Source organism: Vicia villosa, linkage group LG7, assembly GCF_029867415.1.
Source record: "Vicia villosa cultivar HV-30 ecotype Madison, WI linkage group LG7, Vvil1.0, whole genome shotgun sequence".
Classification (NCBI taxonomy): Eukaryota; Viridiplantae; Streptophyta; class Magnoliopsida; order Fabales; family Fabaceae; genus Vicia; species Vicia villosa.
The window spans coordinates 111,382,171-111,405,870 of NC_081186.1; the positions used below are offsets into that span (position 1 = coordinate 111,382,171).

General features: G+C 37.6%; 1 protein-coding gene across 1 annotated transcript; it reads left to right on the top strand.

Moving 5' to 3' along the window:
• The first annotated feature begins 21,698 nt into the window (after positions 1-21,698).
• Positions 21,699-23,561, top strand: LOC131616544 (abscisic acid receptor PYL9-like). The gene is made up of 3 exons (XM_058887907.1): positions 21,699-21,965; positions 22,482-22,697; positions 22,975-23,561. The coding sequence occupies exons 1-3, from the start codon at positions 21,837-21,839 to the stop codon at positions 23,194-23,196; spliced, it is 567 nt and encodes a 188-aa protein (XP_058743890.1). The 5' UTR covers positions 21,699-21,836; the 3' UTR covers positions 23,197-23,561.
• The last annotated feature ends 139 nt before the right edge of the window (positions 23,562-23,700 follow it).

A 23,700-nucleotide genomic window follows, 5' to 3' on the forward strand; every position in this document is an offset into this window, starting at 1 on the left:
ATAAGGGACCTTCAATCTTGTACTTGAGCTTTGTTGGAATTCCATCAGGAGAAATTATCAACATTCCAACACCAGTTCCCTCTCTATGATTCGAACCATCGAAGTATAGCTTCCAAGGCTTCAAGTCTACATATTGTTGAGGGTTCTCAACCACTGCATGGTCAACAATGAAATCTGATACAATCTGACCTTTCATTGCCTTAAGAGGTTGAAATATCAGTGAGTATTCAGTAAGGGCTAAAGCCCATTTGCCAATTCGACTATGCAATATTGGCTTTGATAGCATATGTTTGATAACATCACAATGAGACGAAACATAAACATCAACTGGCTTTATATAATACTTAAGTTTGATACAAGAGAAATATAAACAAAGGCAGAGTTTTTCTATTGCGCTATACCTAGTCTCTGCATCATTGAGTACCCTACTTAAATAATAAATAGCTCTTTCGATGCCATTTTCATCTTCTTGCGCTAACATACTGCCTATTGTATTATCTGAAGCCGAAATATACAGGCGCATGTGCTTCTTCCCATTTGGGGGAGACAAAATTGGTGGATGGATCAAGTATTGCTTGATTTTATTAAAAGCTTCTTGATGTTCAGCACGCCATTCGAACTTTCCTTGCTTTAGTCGAAGTAGAGGGGAGAAAGCTTGCGTGCGTCCACTCAATTTAGAGATAAACCTTCTCAAGAAGTTTATCTTCCCCAGTAAGGACTGCAGTTCTTTCTTCGTGGATGGAGGCTTAGTTTCCATGATAGCCTTCGTTTTATTCTGGTTAATTTCTATTCCCTTCTTATGGACTACGAAGCCCAGGAAATCTCCAGCCTGCACAAAGAAAGCACATTTAAGGGGATTCATCTTTAAGCCATGTTTTCTAATTCTTTCGAATGATTGGCTTAGATGATCAAGATGATCGTAATCTGAAACAGATTTTACAACGATGTCATCTATGTATACTTGCATGAATGTTTCTATAAAATCATGGAATATAGAGTTCATTTCTCTTTGATAGGTTGCCCCAGCATTCTTTAAACCGAAAGGCATTACAACCCACTCATAGGTGCCTATTGCCCCTGGGCAACGAAAAGCTGTTTTAGACACATCTTCTTCTGCAATGAAGATCTGATTATACCCAGAGTATCCATCCAACATACTTAGGTATTCGAAGCCTGCGGCTGAATCTACTAGCATTTCTGCCACAGGCATGGGATATTCATCCTTAGGAGTTGCTGCATTCAGATCACGAAAATCTATGCATACTCTTAATGAACCCTTCTTTCTTATAACAGGTACAATATTGGCAATCCATTCAACGTACCTTGTAGTTTGGATGAACTTGCAACGTAGAAGCCTTTCGACCTCTGCTTTAATCTTTGAATGGATCTCTGGCGCGAACCTTCTAGGAGTCTGCTTTATGGGATTCTTCCCTTTCTTTATTGGCAACTTTAGTTCGACCAGGTCTCTTCCTAAACCAAGCATCTCGTCATAATCCCAAGCGAAACAGTCTTTGTTTTCTTTTAACAACTTGATAACTCTTGATTTCAACGCTGGGTCTAATTTCGCATTGACGTATGTTATCCTCTTTCGATCCTCGTCTCCAAGATTTACTTCTTCGAGTGGATCTTGGGCTAACATTTTTATGTTTGATGCCATTGGGTCCTTCTCGAATCCCAAGGGTTCTTCGTCGTAGATTGCGTTTAGCCTTTGACTCGAATCTTCTCCTGAGATTTCTTCGACTCTAACTGGATCTTCAGGTGGTTGAGGGATCATATGTATCCACGAATCTGTCGTTTCTTCCTTTCTTAGACCTGCATTAACCAACATATTTGATAATTCGGCTTCGAGAGCCGTCTTTCTTTTATTCTCGGCTATATAAGCCGAAATCTTTTCGAAGAATGATGACTCAGACATCATCAACGTCGTCATCCCAACCTGTTGGCCGTATTGTTGGATAATGCTCTATTGGTGCGGTATCTTCTGGGCCGTCCATTATTTCCCTATTCCATTGGAACCCATTTGGGTCCAAAGACAAGTAATACAATGCATTCTTGTTTGGGGTGTATATATCTTCCGCAGCATGGCAAGGTCCTATGTTTGCCAAGTTCCTATCGAAGTTAGTCTTATTAACTTGATTAACTTCAGCCATGTAATAACTCTGATCCCCCTCAATATTCTATATTATGCCATCTTCTCTCCAAATGGTTAACCTTTGATGCATTGTCGAAGGCACAGCATCAACTCCATGGATCCATTCCCATCCGAGCAAGAGGTTATAATTTGCTTTTGCTGGTATGACCATAAACATAGTTGGCCTCGTGACTGAACCCACCGTTAGATTTACTTGGACAACTCCCAAGGTTTGTTCTATTTTGCCTTCGTAGTTAGACAAAACCATGTTATGTGGCCTTATATCAGTATCAAACATACCAATTCTTTTCAGCATGTATTGGGGCATTAGGTTCACCGCTGCCCCTCCATCTACCAGGACTTTATTAATGCCAACATTTTCAATCTTAGCCCTTATGTAGAGTGGTTTCAAATGGTTTTGCATACCTTCATCAGGCCTCTCGAAGAAAGCATTCTGCTCTTCAACTGCACCATTGTTCAGCACATAGTAACACACAGGTCTGTGTTTCGCCATCTCTTCGACGTCAGCCTCTTCACAATCTTCAACTTCAGTTTCTTGATTAAACTCATGAGGGAGTACAAACACAACATTGCAGTTGAGGTTTACAGATGATACCCCATCAGAGTCAAAATCATTTGTCATTCTATCATCTTCTTTCCAAGGGCTGGAATGCATCTTTTCCTCTTCTTTCTCATTTTCAGAATCGAACAATTTGCGTTCCACTGGAGGTTTGCTTGACCTTGCCCCCTGGGTTGGGACTTGGTTACTACTAGATTCTCCGATTTCCCTCGGTTTGTATTCTCCTTGAGCCTTCTTCATCCTCTGGTGTCTTCTCCATTGGGATCTGGACATAGGATTTTTGCTTTTGTAGTTCTCCAACCTGTACATCTCTCGATTTGAGGTTTGGAATTGTTTCCTATACGCCGTTGCAGTCCTTCCCCCTTGGTCCCAACTTCGCCATTTGTTGGTCCTTGCACCAGCTTGCATCCATCTGTCCCTAGGTATGTCCGCAGGGACCTTGAATGTGACTCTTCGAGCTCTAGGATGTGGGCTGTCAGGTCTCTTCGATGGAGTCCATATATCGAAACCATACAGGTTAGGACGAAGTCCCTGAGTTTCTCTACCCATATAGCAATACACCCTTTCGAATGACTGTGCCTGTATTTCGTCATAGACTGCTCCACATCTGGGACATAGTGCAATTTTAATGTTTTCCCTGTGGCATTTGACCAGGAATCCCACCAAGATTTCTTCCATCTTTGGGTATACCTTTAGCAAAGGATTTCCTCCTCTCCATGGTTGTTCCAATCTTTCTCGCAGGGCCCTTTCGAAGTTAGCCTGGACCCTTCGATTCAGCATGATTGAACACCTTGGACACATCCATTGTTTTCCGCCAGTCTTTTCATGGCAATTCCAGAGATAATCTTTCAGGGTTTCTCCTCTTGGCGGAATTTCAATATTTCCCTTTTTCCTTGTCAACCATTTTTCCAATTCGTCAATTTCAAACAAAGGTCGTCTAACATTGACCATGTTAACAACTGCTGGAGGGGCTTCAGAAATCTGAATTTGTTGAAGTTTCACCCTGAGGTCTTCAGTGGCCTCACTGGTTTCTTCTTTCAAAACTTCAGTCGTCTCTGCATTGGAGGATTCTTCAACATCAGTATTGAAGACTGTACTGTTATTTAGGCCTTCAGTAGCCTGCTTTCCAGTTGACATCATTTCTGGTTCAGCAACTTCGACTTCAGACACCTCTACCATGTTGACATCAAGTGGTTCACACAGGTTAGTGTCAGCAATGTTCAAGGGGTTTGTGTAGACCTTCATGTGGCTCTTGGCCTTATCAGCAAATTTCAAACGTCCATCTCTGATAGCATTCTGAATTAGATCCCTGAAAAGAAAACATTGTGAGGTTTTATGGCCTAAAAAACTGTGATATATACAAAAACCTCTCTTCTTCCGTTGTTCTAACGGAGGAATTTTAGAATTAGGGGGAACTATCATTTGGCCATCTTTCACTAGTAAATCAAATATTTCGTCACACTTAGTGACATCAAATGTATAAGTTTTCTTAGGAAATCTATCGCTCTTATCATTCTCTATTGGATTTTTTCCATTGGCAGGGGTAAGTAATTTGTAAGCATAAGGTGGTGCTTCTTTTAGTTCGGCTAGATCTACTTCGACCTCTTCTACACTGTATGAGTCTTCGAAAAATTCGCTGTCAATGTCTTCTGCTTCGACGTATGCTACCCTTTCTTTCTTGTAGCCCTTGTTTGCCCTAGCCTTTTCTGCTTTTAAGCGTTCGACCTGTCGAACCTTATCTGCTAACTGGGCCATATCCCTTAGATATTGAGTATCGAGTTTCTTTCTAATTGAATAATCTAAACCACCAGCAGCCATTTAGACTAGTTCATGCTCTGGGACAGTCGTGAAACATCTTGACTTTAACAAACGGAACCTGTTTAGATACTCATCTATAGGTTCTGTGAACTTCCTCTTGATTCTAGCCAATTCTTTCAGACTCTCATCTACAGGCCTGATGATTTTAGTCGGACCGTTCGTGAAGCTGCAGTCATTTTACGCGAAAAGTTTTCTGCTAAACTGGATAAGTTGAAACTGCCCTCGTCTGTTCGACCAGAACTGCGTTATGAAGTGGCTTTCAAACTTAATCCTCCAAAATTCACTCCACTGCCAAGTGCTGATTTTGGTGTGGCTTTAAGCCCTCCTTTCCCAGACTGGTTCGTGTGTGGGAACGCTTTTAAAATACTTCAGGAAAGCACTAAAAAACACGCTGAACGAGTGGTCCCGATTAAGCATACCCTGGATACTTTCGAAGGACATCTTCATATAGATCTTGAACATGTTCGTGTCTTGACTCCAATACCTGAAGGTTTGGGTTTAGACAACTTTCGACTAACTTTTCTTTTTTCGCTGAAATACTGATTCCAGTTTCAACTACAGCCATTGCTCGAAAGAGAAAGATCAAAGAAGCCGCTGTACAAAAGGATTATGGAGTTTCGAAGAGCAACAAGACAAGTGGGAGTGATTCTACCACGATCGGCAAGAAACCCACGGTACATACGCATCTTATATTCCAACTTGTATATTCTGTGGATAGTACTTACTTTGCTCAATTTATATTCTTCAGACTTCGAAACTTCCGGTACATTCGAAGCGAAAAGCTTCTCAAACAGTTGTTTCAGACGATGAAGACAAATCTCCTCCTCGCACCAGGCAAGGACACAAGAAAAGACAGAAGGCTGTCACTCCTTCAGGCAAAGAAAAGGGGTCTGGTTCTTCGAAGATTACTTCGCCAAGTGATAAAGTGTCTTCTGAAGAGTCACCCCTGAAAGCCGCTAGTAATGTCCTCGTTGTGGAAAGCCATAACTCAAGTCCAGATAATATTCCAGCCAAGGTATTTGAATTTCATAACATAATCATTTTTGTAAATTTTAACGTAAACGATCAAGTTGACATTTTACCTTGTAACTGTAGGACGATGCTGGCACAGCTACTTCTAATCTTAAGGCTTTCGATCTCGCCATTGACTTTGATAATCTCCAAAGTAAGCGTATGTTCTTCTTTATGACGAATAAATTTTTTCCAACCGTTCCAACATGATTAATTCTAATTTTTTGACGCAGATCTTTCTCAATACCAATGTCACATGCTCTCCCCAGTCCTCGAAGATACTCAGCCTCTTGCAACTATCATTCCTACTACGGCAGTTGAAGAAAGCCATTCAACTGATGATTCTCCTCCTACTCATACGAACGACAATATGGGAGAAGATCATTAGGGTTCAGGTAGCGTCAATGCAGCTGAACAACCAACTGGTAGTGAAGATACTGTGTCTGAACAAAATGCTATGGAAGAAACCTCCAAATTGGCCAAAACCAATCTTCACGAAACTTCGACCTTTGGGACCGTAGTTACTTCTGGAACTACTTCGACGCCTGCCCCAGCAAAGCCTACCCCTTCAGAACTGGAGCAACTTAAGCAAACTGATCCTCTCAGCTTCCTCAAGGCCATGATGAATATTGATAATATTTCGTACTGAGCTCGAAACTTCTCCAGCTGTTCAGACAGAATCTGGTGACAAAGAGGATACTTCTGGTCTTCTTCATCAGATAAAGGAGAAGTTCTTCGAAACCAACCTTGTCGAAATTCTTAGTAAGGATCCTACCAAAGGTCATAGCTTGAACCAACTTTTGAAGAAGGTGGATCTACTTCTGGTTTCAAAAGAAGTCTCGGAGGTGATTGTATTGCTAAGTTCTCTAATCGAACAGCTTCAGTCTAACATTCTTCGGAAGCAAAATGTTGACGAACAACTCACTGCGAAGATGGCTTCTCATAGTTCTTCATGGAAAGCTGCTACTGATGCAACCAAAAAGGCGACGCCCTTAAGCTAAAGCGCTTGAAAAATCAAGAAGTGTATGACGAATGTGAAAAGAATATCAAGTCCTGGAAACAGGAAATTAAAATGCTCGAAGAGAAGATAAAGGAGGCTGAGTCTTGTCAGGCAACAATTCAGCAAACCAATCAGCAGGAATTCACTGAAGTGGCGCAGTCAGGGATCCAACACTTCGAGGCTGCACAGAAGCTAGTGCCAGAAATTGAAGAACTAAAGAGACAACGAGCATTGCTTGATCTTCGTATGTCTTCATGGGAAACTCAGTATTCGAAGATAAAAGATAATCTTCCTAGGGATTTTAATTAGTCGCTTCGAACCTTGTACTCTCTTTTTGTGCTGCGCACTTATCTTTTCTTTGTTTTGTAGTCAGTTTCTCCAAGAATCTATATACATGCAACTTTATCTGTCAATTTACCCACTTATTTCATTTTGCAATGGTCATGAGTAGCACTCTAGCAATTCTTCAAAGCTTGCCAAAATATATTTTTATTGCCACAGTAATCTTAATAAATGTAAGCACGTGACCTGACTATCCTTTGCAACCCTTTTATCCTAGACTTGACGTTTCTACTCCCTTAGCCGTAACCATCATTAAGTGATGACGTCACTTTCTTCAAAACGTCTCTTTGAGACGTGCGTGCACCAGTTATTCATGATTACATCTCAACTTCCAAGGGCGGGAAACGGCGGAAGCCATAACTTCTCTTTGGAATACCAAACGCAGTCTAATCAATCATTAAAATTGAACCGTTCCTTTATTGCCCCAGGTCTATAAAGGATTAGCATTATACTTCTTTCTTCACGCTTGCTTCAAAACTCTAGTCCAAAACTTCGTTTCTCTTCTTGCATTCTCTCAAACACAGAGTCAGAAAAACCCTTTTCAAACTTTTCTTCTCCACATGACACTACCCTCACTTACAATAACATTAGGGCTTGCATAAAAAAGGAGTTCAAACTCTCTGAAGAAGAACTTGAGGAAAACTTCATAAGCATCAGTGCCATATTTGCTAACCAAGAACTTGATTTCTACTATGAAATCCTAGAGGGACCTGTTTATCCCAACATGTTAGCAGACTTTTGGATGTTTGCGTCTCTACGCATAGATCCGGAAGGCAGAACCACTATAGTCTCTGAGGTTCGAAGTGCCCACATTAGAATCACTCCCCCCACCATCTCTAACCTGATGAGATGCAATAACTCTGGTGAGACTTTTGATGACAATAGCTTCAACATGACTACTCATCTTCTGTTGAGGACTCTTATGGATAACGATCCTTTCAGCGCCAAGGTCATTAGGGTTTGGCATCAACTCCTCGTGGGCAACTTTCATCCACGAAACCATGATCAAAACAGCATCATGGTGGAGGATTTGGAATTTATCCTCTGTGCCCTCCGTGGGAAGAAAATCAACTTCCCTTTAATGATTTTCAAAGGGCTTGTTGAAGCAGTTTCTATGGCTGCTGCTCGTCAAGGGGTCGTAATGTGTCTTCCATATGGAAGACTCTTATCTTACATATTCCTCAAAAAGGGAATAGTAAGGAGGATACGTAACTCTGGATCCATGGACATGTTCGAGGCGGAAAGCTTGCCCATGTTGCCCCTAGAGGGTTTAGATCAAAGGATCAACTAGGAGGTGGTTTGTTTTAGGTTTTTATGTTTTGGATTTTGTGACCTTCAATGTTTTGGGAACCACCTTTTCTATAATGAATGTACTCCTTTGATATTAATGGAAAATATTTTGAAGTTTCTTTGTCTTCTTACTTTATTTGCCATACATGTTTGTTTGAACACAAAGCCATTTTGGTGTTAGTTCAACCATTTTGGCTTACGTAGTATACCTCAATATCTACGTTTTTGCAATCTTTACTTCGTGCATGCTTGGTTTGTATCTCTTCAGATACTTCCCGTTTACTCTTAGGATCCTGCGATCTTCTGATAACTCTTCTATCTCGTAAGCGTTATTCGAGAATACTTTCAAGATTCGAAAGGGTCCCTCCCAGTGTGGGGACCATTTACCAAGTGTTTGATTCTTTCGATCTATAGGTAAAATAAATTTCCAAACTAAGTCATTATTGATAAACGTTTTACCTTTCACCTTTTTGTTGTATGCTCTTGACACTCTTTCTTTTTGTCTTTTTATCATCTCCAATGCTCGAAGTCTGTCTTCGTCCAAGTCTACTAATTCGTTCATCATCAACTCCCAATACATGTTAGGAGGAATTTCTGCCTGTCTTTGTATCCGAACTGACTGCAAATATATCTCAACTGGGAGTACTGCGTCATGTCCAAATGTCAGTTGGAAAGGCGTAGTGTTTGTAGCTTCTTTTGGAGATGTTTGACAAGCCCAAAGCGCTTGGTCCAAGGTTTTGTGCCAACTCTTAGGCTTTTTTCCTACATGTTTCTTTATGAGACCGATTATTATCTTATTCGCTGCTTCGACTTATCCATTTGCCTGAGCATAGTAAGGTGTAGAAGTAAGCAACTTGAAACCCATTTCTTTGGCGAAGTCTTGCATCTTTCGCCCAGTGAACACTGATCCTTGATCTGTGGTTATACTTTCTGGGATTCCAAATCTGTATATGATGTGTTTCTGAATAAACTCAATCACAGCCTCTTGGTCCACATTCGCCAGCGGTATCGCTTCGACCCATTTTGTGAAGTAGTCTATTCCTACTAGTATGTATCTTTGACCCTTAGAGGATTTAGGGTGAATTTCTCCAATCAGATCTAGTGCCCAGCCTCTGAAAGGCCATGGTTTTATTATTGAACTTAACTCATTCGCTGGAGCGTGTTGAATACCTGCATGCTCTTGGCATTCTTGACACCCTTTTGCGAATTCTATGCAGTCTTTTAACATAGCAGGCCAATACATTCCATATCGAAACAGAAGCCATTTCATTTTGTGCCCCGCTTGATGTGCACCACATGCTCCACTGTGTACATTTGAGAGAGCCAAATATGCTTCTGCTTCACCCAGACATTTCAACAAGACTCCTTCAGGAGTTTTCTTGAACAATTCGTTCCCCATCAGGAAATATGATAAAGCTCTATACTTCACCTTTCTATCCGTGTCTGTCGAAGGATCTTTTAGATAGTTCACAATTGGACTCCTCCAATCTGTGTCTGCTAAAGAGTCTATATTTAACACTTCAAACTCTTCTTTGCTGGCAAAACCTAATTGTGAATTCTCCAGGTCACTTGGGGAAAGCTTGGTAGCCATTGCTTTTCTTCTTACTTCGATCAGTTCCTCTAATTTCTCTTTTGATACCCTGTATCCTGAGGCTAACTGTGCCAAATCGTTTGCTTCTTGATTCTTGGTCCTCGAGACGTGATTTAACTCCACATATTCAAATTTTTTAAGCAACCTATTTGCTATGACAAAGTACATGATCAAGTTTTCTTTGATGCATTTGTACTCCTTTGTTAGTTGCTTAATCACTAGTTCGGAGTCTCCTTTAATTTCGACTCTGGTTGCCCCCAATTCTAACAAAGCTTCAAGTCCAGCAATCAGTGCTTCATATTCAGCTTCGTTATTGGAGCATAAGGGACCTTCAATCTTGTACTTGAGCTTTGTTGGAATTCCATCAGGAGAAATTATCAACATTCCAACACCAGTTCCCTCTCTATGATTCGAACCATCGAAGTATAGCTTCCAAGGCTTCAAGTCTACATATTGTTGAGGGTTCTCAACCACTGCATGGTCAACAATGAAATCTGATACAATCTGACCTTTCATTGCCTTAAGAGGTTGAAATATCAGTGAGTATTCAGTAAGGGCTAAAGCCCATTTGCCAATTCGACTATGCAATACTGGCTTTGATAGCATATGTTTGATAACATCACAATGAGACGAAACATAAACATCAACTGGCTTTATATAATACTTAAGTTTGATACAAGAGAAATATAAACAATGGCAGAGTTTTTCTATTGCGCTATACCTAGTCTCTGCATCATTGAGTACCCTACTTAAATAATAAATAGCTCTTTCGATGCCATTTTCATCTTCTTGCGCTAACATACTGCCTATTGTATTATCTGAAGCCGAAATATACAGGCGCATGTGCTTCTTCCCATTTGGGGGAGACAAAATTGGTGGATGGATCAAGTATTGCTTGATTTTATCAAAAGCTTCTTGATGTTCAGCACGCCATTCGAACTTTCCTTGCTTGAGTCGAAGTAGAGGGGAGAAAGCTTGCGTGCGTCCACTCAAATTAGAGATAAACCTTCTCAAGAAGTTTATCTTCCCCAGTAAGGACTGCAGTTCTTTCTTCGTGAATGGAGGCTTAGTTTCCATGATAGCCTTCGTTTTATTCTGGTTAATTTCTATTCCCTTCTTATGGACTACGAAGCCCAGGAAATCTCCAGCCTGCACAAAGAAAGCACATTTAAGGGGATTCATCTTTAAGTCATGTTTTCTCATTCTTTCGAATGATTGGCTTAGATGATCAAGATGATCGTAATCTGAAACAGATTTCACAACGATGTCATCTATGTATACTTGCATGAATGTTTCTATAAAATCATGGAATATAGAGTTCATTGCTCTTTGATAGGTTGCCCCAACATTCTTTAAACTGAAAGGCATTACAACCCACTCATAGGTGCCTATTGCCCCTAGGCAACGAAAAGCTGTTTTAGACACATCTTCTTCTGCAATGAAGATCTGATTATACCCAGAGTATCCATCCAACATACTTAGGTATTCGAAGCCTGCGGCTGAATCTACTAGCATTTCTTCCACAGGCATGGGATATTCATCCTTAGGAGTTGCTGCATTCAGATCACAAAAATCTATGCATACTCTTAATGAACCATTCTTTTTTATAACAGGTACAATATTGGCAATCCATTCAACGTACCTTGTAGTTTGGATGAACTTGCAACGTAGAAGCCTTTCGACCTCTGCTTTAATCTTTGAATGGATCTCTGGCGCGAACCTTCTAGGAGTCTGCTTTATGGGCTTCTTCCCTTCCTTTATTGGCAACTTTAGTTCGACCAGGTCTCTTCCTAAACCAGGCATCTCGTCATAATCCCAAGCGAAATAGTCTTTGTTTTCTTTTAACAACTTGATAACTCTTGATTTCAACGCTGGGTCTAATTTCGCACTGACGTATGTTATCCTCTTTCGATCCTCGTCTCCAAGATTTACTTCTTCGAGTGGATCTTGGGCTAACATTTTTATGTTTGATGCCATTGGGTCCTTCTCGAATCCCAAGGGTTCTTCGTCGTAGATTGCGTCTAACCTTTGACTCGAATCTTCTCCTGAGATTTCTTCGACTCGAACTGGATCTTCAGGTGGTTGAGGGATCATATGTATCCCCGAATCTGTCGTTTCTTCCTTTCTTAGACCTGCATTAACCAACATGTTTGATTATTTGGCTTCGAGAGCCGTCTTTCTTTTATTCTCGGCTATATAAGTCGAAATCTTTTCGAAGAATGATGACTCAGACATCATTAACGTCGTCATCCCAGCCTGTTGGCCGTATTGTTGGATAATGCTCTATTGGTGCGGTATCTTCTGGGCCGTCCATTATTTCCCTATTCCATTGGAACCCATTTGGGTGCAAAGACAAGTAATACAATGCATTCTTGTTTGGGGTGTATATATCTTCCGCAGCATGGCAAGGTCCTATGTTTGCCAAGTTCCTATTGAAGTTAGTCTTATTAACTTGATTAACTTCAGCCATGTAATAACTCTGATCCCCCTCAATATTCTCTACTATGCCATCTTCTCTCCAAATGGTTAACCTTTGATGCATTGTCGAAGGCACAACAGCAACTCCATGGATCCATTCCCTTCCGAGCAAGAGGTTATAATTTGCTTTTGCTGGTATGACCATAAACATAGTTGGCCTCGTGACTGAACCCACCGTTAGATTTACTTGGACAACTCCCAAGGTTTGCCCTATTTTGCCTTTGTAGTTAGACAAAACCATGTTATGTGGCCTTATATCAGTATCAAACATACCAATTCTTTTCAGCATGTATTGGGGCATTAGGTTCCACTGGAGGTTTGCTTGACCTTGCCCCCTGGGTTGGGACTTGGATACTACTAGATTCTCCGATTTCCCTCGGTTTGTATTCTCTTTGAGCCTTCTTCATCCTCTGGTGTCTTCTCCATTGGGATCTGGACATAGGATTTTTGCCTTTGTAGTTCTCCAACCTGTACATCTCTCGATTTGAGGTTTGGAATTGTTTCCTATACGCCGTTGCAGTTCTTCCCCCTTGGTCCCAACTTCGCCATTTGTTGGTCCTTGCACCAGCTTGCATCCATCTGTCCCTAGGTAAGTCCGCAGGGACCTTGAATGTGACTCTTCGAGCTCTAGGATGTGGGTTGTCAGGTCTCTTCGATGGAGTCCATATATCGAAACCATACAGGTTAGGACGAAGTCCCTGAGTTTCTCTACCCATATAGCAATACACCCTTTCGAATGACCGTGCCTGTATTTCGTCATAGACTGCTCCACATCTGGGACATAGTGCAATTTCAATGTTTTCCCTGTGGCATTTGACCAGGAAGCCCACCAAGCTTTCTTCCATCTTTGGGTATACCTTTAGCAAAGGATTTCCTCCTCTCCATGGTTGTTCCAATCTTTCTCGCAGGGCCCTTTCGAAGTTAGCCTGGACCCTTCGATTCAGCATGATCGAACACCTTGGACACATCCATTGTTTTCCGCCAGTCTTTTCATGGCAATTCCAGAGATAATCTTTCAGGGTTTCTCCTCACTGGTTTCTTCTTTCAAAACTTCAGTCGTCTATGCATTGGAGGATTCTTCAACATCAGTATTCAAGACTGTACTGTTATTTAGGCCTTCAGTAGCCTGCTTTCCAGTTGACATCATTTATGGTTCAGCAACTTCGACTTCAGACACCTCTACCATGTTGACATCAAGTGGTTCACACAGGTTAGTGTCAGCAATGTTCAAGGGGGTTGTGTCGACCTTCATGTGGCTCTTGGCCTTATCAGCAAATTTCAAACGTCCATCTCTGATAGCATTCTGAATTAGATCCCTGAAAAGAAAACATTGTGAGGTTTTATGGCCTAAAAAACCATGATATTTACAAAAACCTCTCTTCTTCCATTGTTCTAACGGAGGAATTTTAGAATTAGGGGGCACTATCATTTGGCCATCTTTCACTAGTAAATCAAATATTTCGTCACACTTAGTGACATCAAATGTATAAGTTTTCTTAGGAAATCTATCGCTCTTATCATTCTCTACTGGATTTTTTCCATTGGCAGGGGTAAGTAATTTGCAAGCATAAGGTGGTGCTTCTTTTAGTTCGGCTAGATCTACTTCGACCTCTTCTACATTGTATGAGTCTTCGAAAGATTCACTGTCAACGTCTTCAGCTTCGACGTATGCTACCCTTTCTTTCTTGTAGCCCTTGTTTGCCCTAGCCTTTTCTGCTTTTAAGCGTTCGACCTGTCGAACCCTATCTGCCAACTGGGCCATATCCCTTAGATATTGAGTATCCAGTTTCTTTCTAATTGAATAATCTAAACCACCAGTAGCCATTTCGACTAGTTCATGCTCTGGGACAATCGTGAAACATCTTGACTTTAACAAACGGAACCTGTTTAGATACTCATCTATAGGTTCTGTGAACTTCCTCTTGATGCTAGCCAATTCTTTCAGACTTATCTTGGTTTGACCCATGTAGAATTGTTCATGGAATAATCTTTCCAAGTTTGCCCAAGCATCTATCGAATTTGGGGGTAAGGTAGTGAACCAAACAAAAGCATTTTTTGTCAGCGAACTAGGGAAGTATTTAATCCTTAAATCCTCATTCCCTGCTAAATCTCCTGCTTCTGTCAGATACCTGGCAATATGTTCCACCGTTGATTCACTAGTGTCCCCTGAAAACTTTGTGAATTTGGGTACTTTGGTCCCTCTTGGTAATTCTGTTTGCATAATATAATCCGCTATGGGGGATGTATAATTTGGACGTCGAAGTCCAGTACTGAGGCCATTATTGGCCATAACTCTCTCTATCATGGCAGTTAGGTTATTCTCTGTAGCCAGGTTTTCTCTCCTGACTCTCTGAACTACTTCGTCTGGGTGTTCGTTCCTACCTATTACCCTTAATCTGGGTCTTTCTTCCTCAAACTCTTGCTGGACGGGAACAGTTCTTTGATTCGAAGCCTCTAAATCTATTACCCGATTCCTTTCGAGCATTGTTGTTCTTTGTGGAGGAATCACGCCAGCAGTGGTTGCACCAGGCGGAGGAACCGCATTTTGGATACGTTCTATAATGGGATCGCCTTCTCGATAAGAGGATTGGTTATTTCTCCGCCTGGGTTGTTGAACTCCCATGAATTCTGCCATTCGACTCATTTGGGAAGATATTTTTTGAAAAGTTTCCACATTCTCTCGATTAGTATTAGAAATATTGGTTGCTAATGGATTTAAGATTGACGCTAATTCTTTGGCCAGGATTCCTAACATATCGTGGTTACTTGCGTCCATCTCTTGTCGGAATGCTGCTTGATTGCTTGTGGTAAAATTGGGTATTTCGGCAGAGAAGCCGGTGTTTTGTGCGCTTCGACCCACTGAACCAGCATTTGGCGAAAACGTTGCTGGGTTAGTTGTAGTGTATGTAGGTCCTGCTCCTCGTGTACCTGTCATGTATGGATATGGCATTCCATATTGACTGTTTGGTCTCCATTCGAACGCGGATGATCCTGGGGTAAATAACTGATTTGAAGCATTTGTCGAGGCAAGTTGCATTTTGCTCGCACTTGAGGATGGAGGCGTGGTAGTCGACACTGAAACTGGAATAGTCCCTGTTGTTGCTGCATTATTTTCAGGTATAGCCTGGGAACTATCCATAGGTCTCGATCCAGTCGGACCCGGTATATCCTGCGCTCCTTGAGTAAAAGTCGAAACATGCGTAGAATTTGCCGCTCCTGTTCCTGACCCTTGTGAGGGATCTTGATCTCCCCCTGCACTGGTCGTAACGACCATTTTCTTGTTGTACCTTCGTTTGGGAATCGGTTGTGCACTGTTTGTTAATTTACCGTTCTTAAGGTTCATACAAGGTCTTGATATTTTCTAGACAAAACAAAACAATCGATTAATAACAATCTGCTTGACACTGTCCCACTGGGCGTGCCAATTTGTTTACGGTGATTTCCGGTAAACAACCGCTAGTCTTCCAAACTATAATAAATATGATTTGGTTACTCGCAGGATCGACTAGATTGATCCTAGGACATAGTCAAAAAGGTTGTTATTCATGATACTTCGAATTATGTCTATGGTTGGTGTGTCTCGAAATAAGAAATACTTAATCAAGGAAATAAAGATTAGCAATCACCTTGTTATACACGTAAATATAACATCAGCGAAAGGTAAGTTAAAGATAAAACATAAGACAAAACTGTAAAAGTGCAAGAATCTTAAAGTGCAGAAAAGTTAAATGCTTCGAAAATTAGATGACATGAAAGTAAAGAGTGCAGGAATATAAATGACATAAAGTAAATGGAATGCAGTAATATCGAAAGATACTTGAATAAAGAAAAATACACATGTATTTAAAATGGTGTTGGTGTCATACGTACATTTCTCAGCGAACTCTTTCTCTTAACACTTGATACTTGAGTAATATGTGAGTGATTTGTACAAAATGAACACACGGAATCCTAATACTAAGACCCTTATTTATACTAAATTTGACCCTAACGGTCCTACACTAATCTGATGCCACGTTATTCTTCGAGAATCCCTGGGATGCCATCTGTCTTTGTGCAGTTATATAAACTACTTCGAAATTCAAATCCTCCCGCCTGAATCCTCTTTCGACGCGTGGCAACGTAATCATAATCGAGAATGCCACGAAAACACGCTAAGCTTCAGTACTTCGCATATTTCGCAAAAAACGTCTAAGTCCCAAAGACCATTCTTTTCGAATTTAGCTTCGGCGCTCACTATCTTTGTTCCAACTTAAACATCATTCTCGAAGCATGGCCATCAGTAGCCATTTTTATCTTCAAAGATGATCATCAGTAACCATCTTCCTTTGAATTCCAAATCTTCGAAAGACATTCTTCTCAAACGAAATCTTCAGCTAACACTAGCGAATGTGTCACATGGATGTAATATGTAAATTTATGAATGACTCTTTAGATTAAAAGTAAAATGTGTCACAACTTGTTGGTTTTGAGAAGGAAGGCCAAAAGAGCAAAGTGTGCAAAATGCATAAGGCATTGTATGGGCTTACACAAGCTCCAAGAGCTCGGAATAAGAAGACCGGTGGCTTCCTAAGAGAGAAGGAATTTGTAAAGTGTACAACTGAATATGGTGTGTATTTCAAAAGGAGAAAAGGTGAGTTGTTAATACTTTGTCTCTTTGTAGATGATCTGTTAATCACATGTAACTGGAAGAAAGAAATTGAAGATTTCAAAGTTAACTTGAGCAATGAATTTAAGATGTCAGATATTGGCGACATCTCATACTTCATTGGAATTGAGTTCTACAAGTGTGGAAGATGGATCATGATGCACCAAATAAGATATGCTAGTGAGATAGTCGAGAGATTTAAGATGGGGGATTGTAACACTGCTTCAACACCAGCTGAACCAAAACTGCAATTGACAAAGGATTCAAATGAAGATGATGTTAATCCAACACAATATAGAAGATTTATTGGATTATTGAGATATCTTTGTTATATAAAGCCTGACCTAGCATATAATGTAGGCATGTTGAGTAGATTCATGTAGAAGCCAAATTTATCACATCTTGGAGCCACACAGAGGATACTGAGGTATCTTGACGGCACACTAGACTAGGTGATATTATTACCAATAACAGATGAAGGAAATAAGTGAAAAATTATGGGATACACTGACTCAAGTTGGCGTGGTGATGTGGAGGATAGAAAGTCCACAATTAATTATGTGTTTATGTTAGGTGGTGCACCAATTTCTTGGAACTCAAGAAAGGAACTAGTAGTAGCATTGTCATCATGTGAAATAGAATACATATCAGTTTCCCTTTGTGTCTGTCGAGCAATATGGATGGTAAATCTAATTGATGAGATTGAAGTCAAGAATCATGAATCTATGACTATGAGAATTGATAACATGTTTGCTATCAACTTGACTAAGAACTTAATCGCACATGAAAGAAGTAAGCATATTGAAATTATATTTCACTATCTTAGAGAGAAAGTAAGCAATGGAAGGTTGTGTTTTGAGCATTGCAAAAGTGAGAATCAAATTGCTGACATAATGGCCAAAGTTGTGCAAGTTGAATTGTTCAAAAGATTGAGAAGCATGATGAATGTAGAAAGTCTAATAATGTGAATTAGATGATATGTTGAAAGTACAATTCATAGTGTCATGTGTTACTTAGAAAACAAGTAACTAACTAAGTAGTTGTGAAAGTTCTGTTATGTAACAGAATTTGACTTAGGAAGTTGGTTGGACCAAAAGAAAATTACTTAAGTGTGTAAGTAATCTCAAGATATGTAGGTTTCTAACTTTGTAAAAAATCGAGTTAATGCAATATATACTCTATTCTTCCTCCATACTCTTTTTCTTTCAATCTTTATTTTTCTTCTCAATTTCTAAAGTGTGAAAAACAAACTTAAACATTAGAATCTTGTGTGTGCATCACTCGAGTGAGAAGAGCGTTTAATCAAATGGTTGCATTAATCAAATAAATTGATATTGTTCTAGAAATGCTTGTTCCAACAATTATATATATATATATATATATATATATATATATATATATATATATATATATCTTCTCACTTATACAGTGAATAATTATTATTAATATTATTATTATTATTATTATAAATAAAGATTGATCCATGCAACTTTGTCTTTTTAGTCGAACATTGAAAGGCTAGTATTGGATGCAAGCATGGGGTCACATCTCATCCACAAAACCTTCGTGAATAAAGATGCTGCGGATATACTTTCAAAACACTCACACTTTTTTTTGACAAGCACATATATAAAAATAAAAATAAAAATAAAAATAAAATCAATAGATATATATTATTTTCTAAATAGGATAATATACTTTAAGAAAAAAAAAGATAAATCTAAAATAAAACATGTTTTTTAACCCAAAAAAAAAAACTACATACAACAGCGAGTTTTAATAGATGGCAAATATTTGGTCAAAAAAAAAAAAAAATAGATGGCAAATATTGCTGAGAATATAAATTCTATGAACTTTGTAAAAATTATGATAACTTTTTCTGGGTTCCAGAACTTTCACGAAAAATAAATTATGCATTTTAAAGTAATTATTTTAAGATAATATATTAATATTTGTTGCATTCCAAGTGGAATATACAGTGGACACCGCCAATTGCAATAATTAGTTATACGTCAAAATCAGATTTGAAATTTGCGATATTCTTAAATGCATCTCTCTTTTTTTTATTTAATAATTAAATGCACTTTTTATAAGAAGTTAAAATTATGGTGTTACTAGTTTTTCTAGAAATTAAAGTTAATAAAAATGTAAATTCTCCAAATTCTAAACAATTTACAAATATGAACATTTTGATTAATCAAATGGTATAACTAAATTATTGATTATCATAGTATTTTATTTTATTATATTTGTCTATAAATTTTATGTACACTTCCAATAAAGTTTTTGTTTGAATTATTCCTTTGGCAAAAGAAAATTTTAAATGGTGTCTTTGCAAATTTTCAGGAAGTATTTGAAGGCTAGGTGAATCTTAATCTCACTTATTCATCTTTGACCCAAAACAACTTCAAGTATATATATATATATATATATATATATATATATATATATATATATATATATATATATATATATATATATATATATATATATATATTGATTATGATAGAATTTTTTGTTGTTGATGGTGATAATGAATTTTCATAAGACGACCTTAATAATGTGTTCAATAATAAGAAATATATATGTAAATATTTTGACGATCAAGTTATTTACGACTATGAGTGATAGATTCAAAGTTTTAGAATATTGTATGCTTGAGATTGAATTACATTCTTACTTTATAACAGGAGTTTAGAATTTTGAGGTTATAGAACCTTCTATCTATCTTAGATGTCATATGTTAGAAGATTTTGCATAGTACTTTTTAATGGTGTGTCTAATGGTCTTTAGAAATCATTTAATTTTGACCATATGTATTACTAGAGCAAACTATCTCTAAATTTTGATATAATATGAGCTTTTTCAAAGTTAGCTTCCTTAGTGAGCTAACATTAATGAATCTAATTGTCCATCATGACGCTTTTGGAATGCTTGACCAACCTCTAATTCGTATGAAGCTAGAGCATGACCACCTTATCTTTTTAAAATTGTGAGTTGTTCTTTGGATATGAATTCCATCAACGGCCTCATAGGACTGTTAGACGACCTCCGTTATATGGCCTCCATTAGATGACCTCCAACTAATATGAAGCTAAAATATGACTACTCTATGATCTTAAAATCGTGAGTCATTTTTTGAATATGGATGCCATCAACTGTCTCATGTCTCATAAGATCATTAATAACCTCTAATTAGTATGAAGTTAGAATATGACCACTCTGAGATCTTAAAATTCTAAGTCGTATTTTGGATATAGATGCCATCAGCTACCTCATAGGATCCTTAGATAGATCGGATGATCTCGAATAGATGCATTGATAGCGAATGATCTGAGCTCTCATACTTAATGGTAAGACCGTGAATGAGTTGGACCTTTACCTAAAAAAAAAGTTATCTAACACTAATTTTATAAAAGTCAAAAGTTGAAATAGGAGGCAAATGAAGATTAAGAAAACACTTATTAAATAATTAAATTTAACAAAAAAATTTGATTACATAATTAAACTCATAATTATTGAAGTTCACTTAGAGACTAACTATTGGAAGAATTCAAGTTTAAATTATGAATTTCCAAATCCATTATCCTAAAAACCGTTAATTTCTCTATATCATAAATAAAATTCTAGAAAAACTTATAAACTCAAGTAAAAACTTTAATTGCTAAAATTTCAATATATGAACTACATTTTATGATTGCATAATTTCAAAAAGTGAATGAAGATCCTTTTGTCTCTTCCATATTCTAAGAGGCAACAAGAATAATAGGCTAAGGAGAAAGATGAACTCTAGCATGAAATAGATAAAAATAAAGTTACCCACCCATAATATGCTCAATTTTGATGTTGACATTGGTGTACATGTTAACCAATATCATGTGGCACACTTAATATATACTCATGTCCTAAATATACAATTTAGAACTTTGTTCATACAAATTTAAAAGAGTATTTTTTGAAAGTTGCCACTTTTATTAAGTAAAATATTTGTTTGACATTGATCTAGACACAAAAACTCTGCAAATAGAGATGCATGCATGTATCACAAGAACTTCAAATAAAAAAATTGTGTGAATGAAAGGAATCAAACTTCAGCAAAAATTGATTATCTTTTTATAACAATTAAAAATAAACAAATTAGAATTCAAAAGCATAAATATAATATTTTCTACAACATAGCAAATGGCAAATAAATGAAAATTAAAAGTGATGAGAAAATTATTAGAACATTACTAAAAGTTTAATATTATAATTAGGAGTGATAAAACATGTTTGACCTTTGGAATATGTTCATTTTATCTTAATTCTTTTTTTAGGATTTGTCAAAATTATATTTTAATCTTTTAATATATTCGTCAGTTCTGTGTTTTATTAAATAATTTTTAAATTAAAAAGGTGCAGTCTTTGTGAATCCTCTCTATTTCATCTTATTTTTTTCAAAACGAAATAAAATTTTAAATTCGCATCTATACAATAGTATGTTCCATTCTAGTTTTATCAAATTTTTGTAGGATCGATCTAAATAAAATAGACATATCTATTTGTCATCCCTATAATATGACATAGGTGGATGGAAAAATCAGTTAAATGAATATAAACGGTTGATTTAAGATTTAATCGTAGCATTTATTTATTTATTTACGATGTAATATTAATATTAAATTTTATTAATATTTATAATTTTTTTAAAAAATAATTATAATATAATTATTAAAAAAATTAAAAGAAAAAAAGTAAGAAATAAAATAAATGATTGTCGGTGGATTCATGAAATTTTGATGAACTGCCAAGCTAAGCCAAGTAAGGTTGACACTTTTTTACACCAACTACTTTCTTTTCTCTCTCTCTCTTTCTCTTTCTCTTTCTTTCTCAAGCTTATCCCTCACCACCACTTGTTCTATCTTCTTCTTCTTCTTCTAGCCATCAAAACCATAATCATCCATCAACATGAACAACGGTGGTGAACATCACACCGCTATTGAAACACAGTACATAAGAAGACATCACAAACATGATTTAAGAGACAATCAGTGTTCCTCTGCTCTTGTTAAACACATCAAAGCCCCTGTTCATCTTGTTAGTTTTTTTTCACTTTTTCTTTCAACAATTTAACTTTTTTTGGTTTTTTCTCAATTGGGTTTCTCTTTTTTAAGGGTTTGATTGATTTGGTGGAATAAAAAAAGAAACTTTTTTTTTTTCACTTCTTTAAAGATCTTGACTTTTACTTGTTTTTGAGGTGGTTTCTATTGGATTTTTGTGTGTGTCTGTCTTTCTTTGTAATGGATTCTTATTCTAGATTTGGGTTTTATGTGGGAGTTGTAAAAATTGAATTTTTATGCTCATATTTGTAAGGGTGTTGTAAAAATTGAATTTTTCACCTTAAAGATGCAATTTTTGATTGGTTTATGGCTGTGATATGATTTTTTTGGAAAAGGGTTGTTTTCATTTTGGATAGAGAAACAAAATCAGAAAAATTAAAGGCTGGATTTGGATTTGTTGATTTTTAGTAATTGAGATTTGTGATGTGATGTTGTAATTTTGTGTGAAAAGGGGTTTTTGATTGTTCTAATTATTTGTATTTTTTTTCTTCAGGTTTGGTCTTTGGTTAGAAGATTTGATCAGCCACAGAAATATAAACCATTTGTTAGCAGATGTATTATGCAAGGTGATCTTGGCATTGGAAGTGTTAGAGAAGTGAATGTTAAATCTGGTCTTCCAGCTACAACTAGTACTGAGAGGTTGGAACAGCTTGATGATGAAGAACATATTCTCGGTATCAGAATTGTTGGTGGTGATCATAGGCTCAGGGTATGTATGAATCATCCTTGTGATAAATCTGTTTGTTTTGTGAACTGTTTGATCTGATTATGATTGTGTGAATGTTGCAATTTCATTGTAATCTTGGTTACTCAATTCATTTTATATGTTATGTTGATACTAAGAAATATATTTGCTAGTTTTTTAGTGGCAAGAATGTGGGAGTTTGCGGGTTTGAACTAACGCTCTTGCATCTGATGTCCTTACACAGCTACTAACTTTGCTAGTTTTATTATCAGATGTGAACTGTGTGTTATTGAATTTGCAGAATTATTCTTCCATAATCACTGTGCATCCGGAGGTTATTGATGGAAGACCAGGAACAATGGTGATTGAATCATTTGTCGTGGACGTGCCTGAAGGGAACACGAAAGATGAAACGTGTTACTTTGTAGAGGCGTTGATCAGGTGCAATTTGAGTTCTTTAGCTGATGTCTCGGAGAGGATGGCCGTGCAGGGTCGAACCGATCCTATCAATATCAATCAATAAGAATGTATAAAGGGAGAAAGAAGTCGAGTTTCGCCATACAAAATTTATGATCCTTTGATTTCTGATCCCAAGTCTTCCAAGTGTGGAGTATGGTTGGAAATATGAATTTTATTCCTTCCTGTGTTCCTCAGAAGTTTTGGATGTTTTATTTTTCTTCTCTTATCATGGACACATTCTCCTCCCCAAACCATATCCCTACAACTTTTTTAGCTGTGTGTTCTTGTTTCGAAAACTGAAGTTAGGATCCTCTCGGTGATTGTTCGGTCAGCGGAGAGGATCTCAACTCTAGTTTCTGTATGAGAATCTAGATTTCATAAGCAGAAGTGAGTTTGGGAATGGAAAAGTTGTTTCTTTTACCTGTTAAATTCTTCTTGGATTTTGTGGATGTTGTTCTGTTATTACAGTTATTTGTAAATACTTTTGTTGGAAAAGAAAAAGACTATTTATGGAGTCATTTGTGCTTTTTGTTTAGTAGCAAAATAGAAAGAATTAGTTACTTTTCTT

What these genes read in the sequence shown, in the direction of transcription:
- LOC131616544 (XM_058887907.1), top strand. Translation starts at nt 21,837, where the DNA reads ATGAACAACGGTGGTGAACATCACACCGCTATTGAAACACAGTACATA. An exon ending in TCAAAGCCCCTGTTCATCTT is followed by an intron (nt 21,966 to 22,481) that starts GTTAGTTTTTTT and finishes TTTTTTCTTCAG; the next exon opens with GTTTGGTCTTTGGTTAGAAG. An exon ending in GTGGTGATCATAGGCTCAGG is followed by an intron (nt 22,698 to 22,974) that starts GTATGTATGAAT and finishes TTGAATTTGCAG; the next exon opens with AATTATTCTTCCATAATCAC.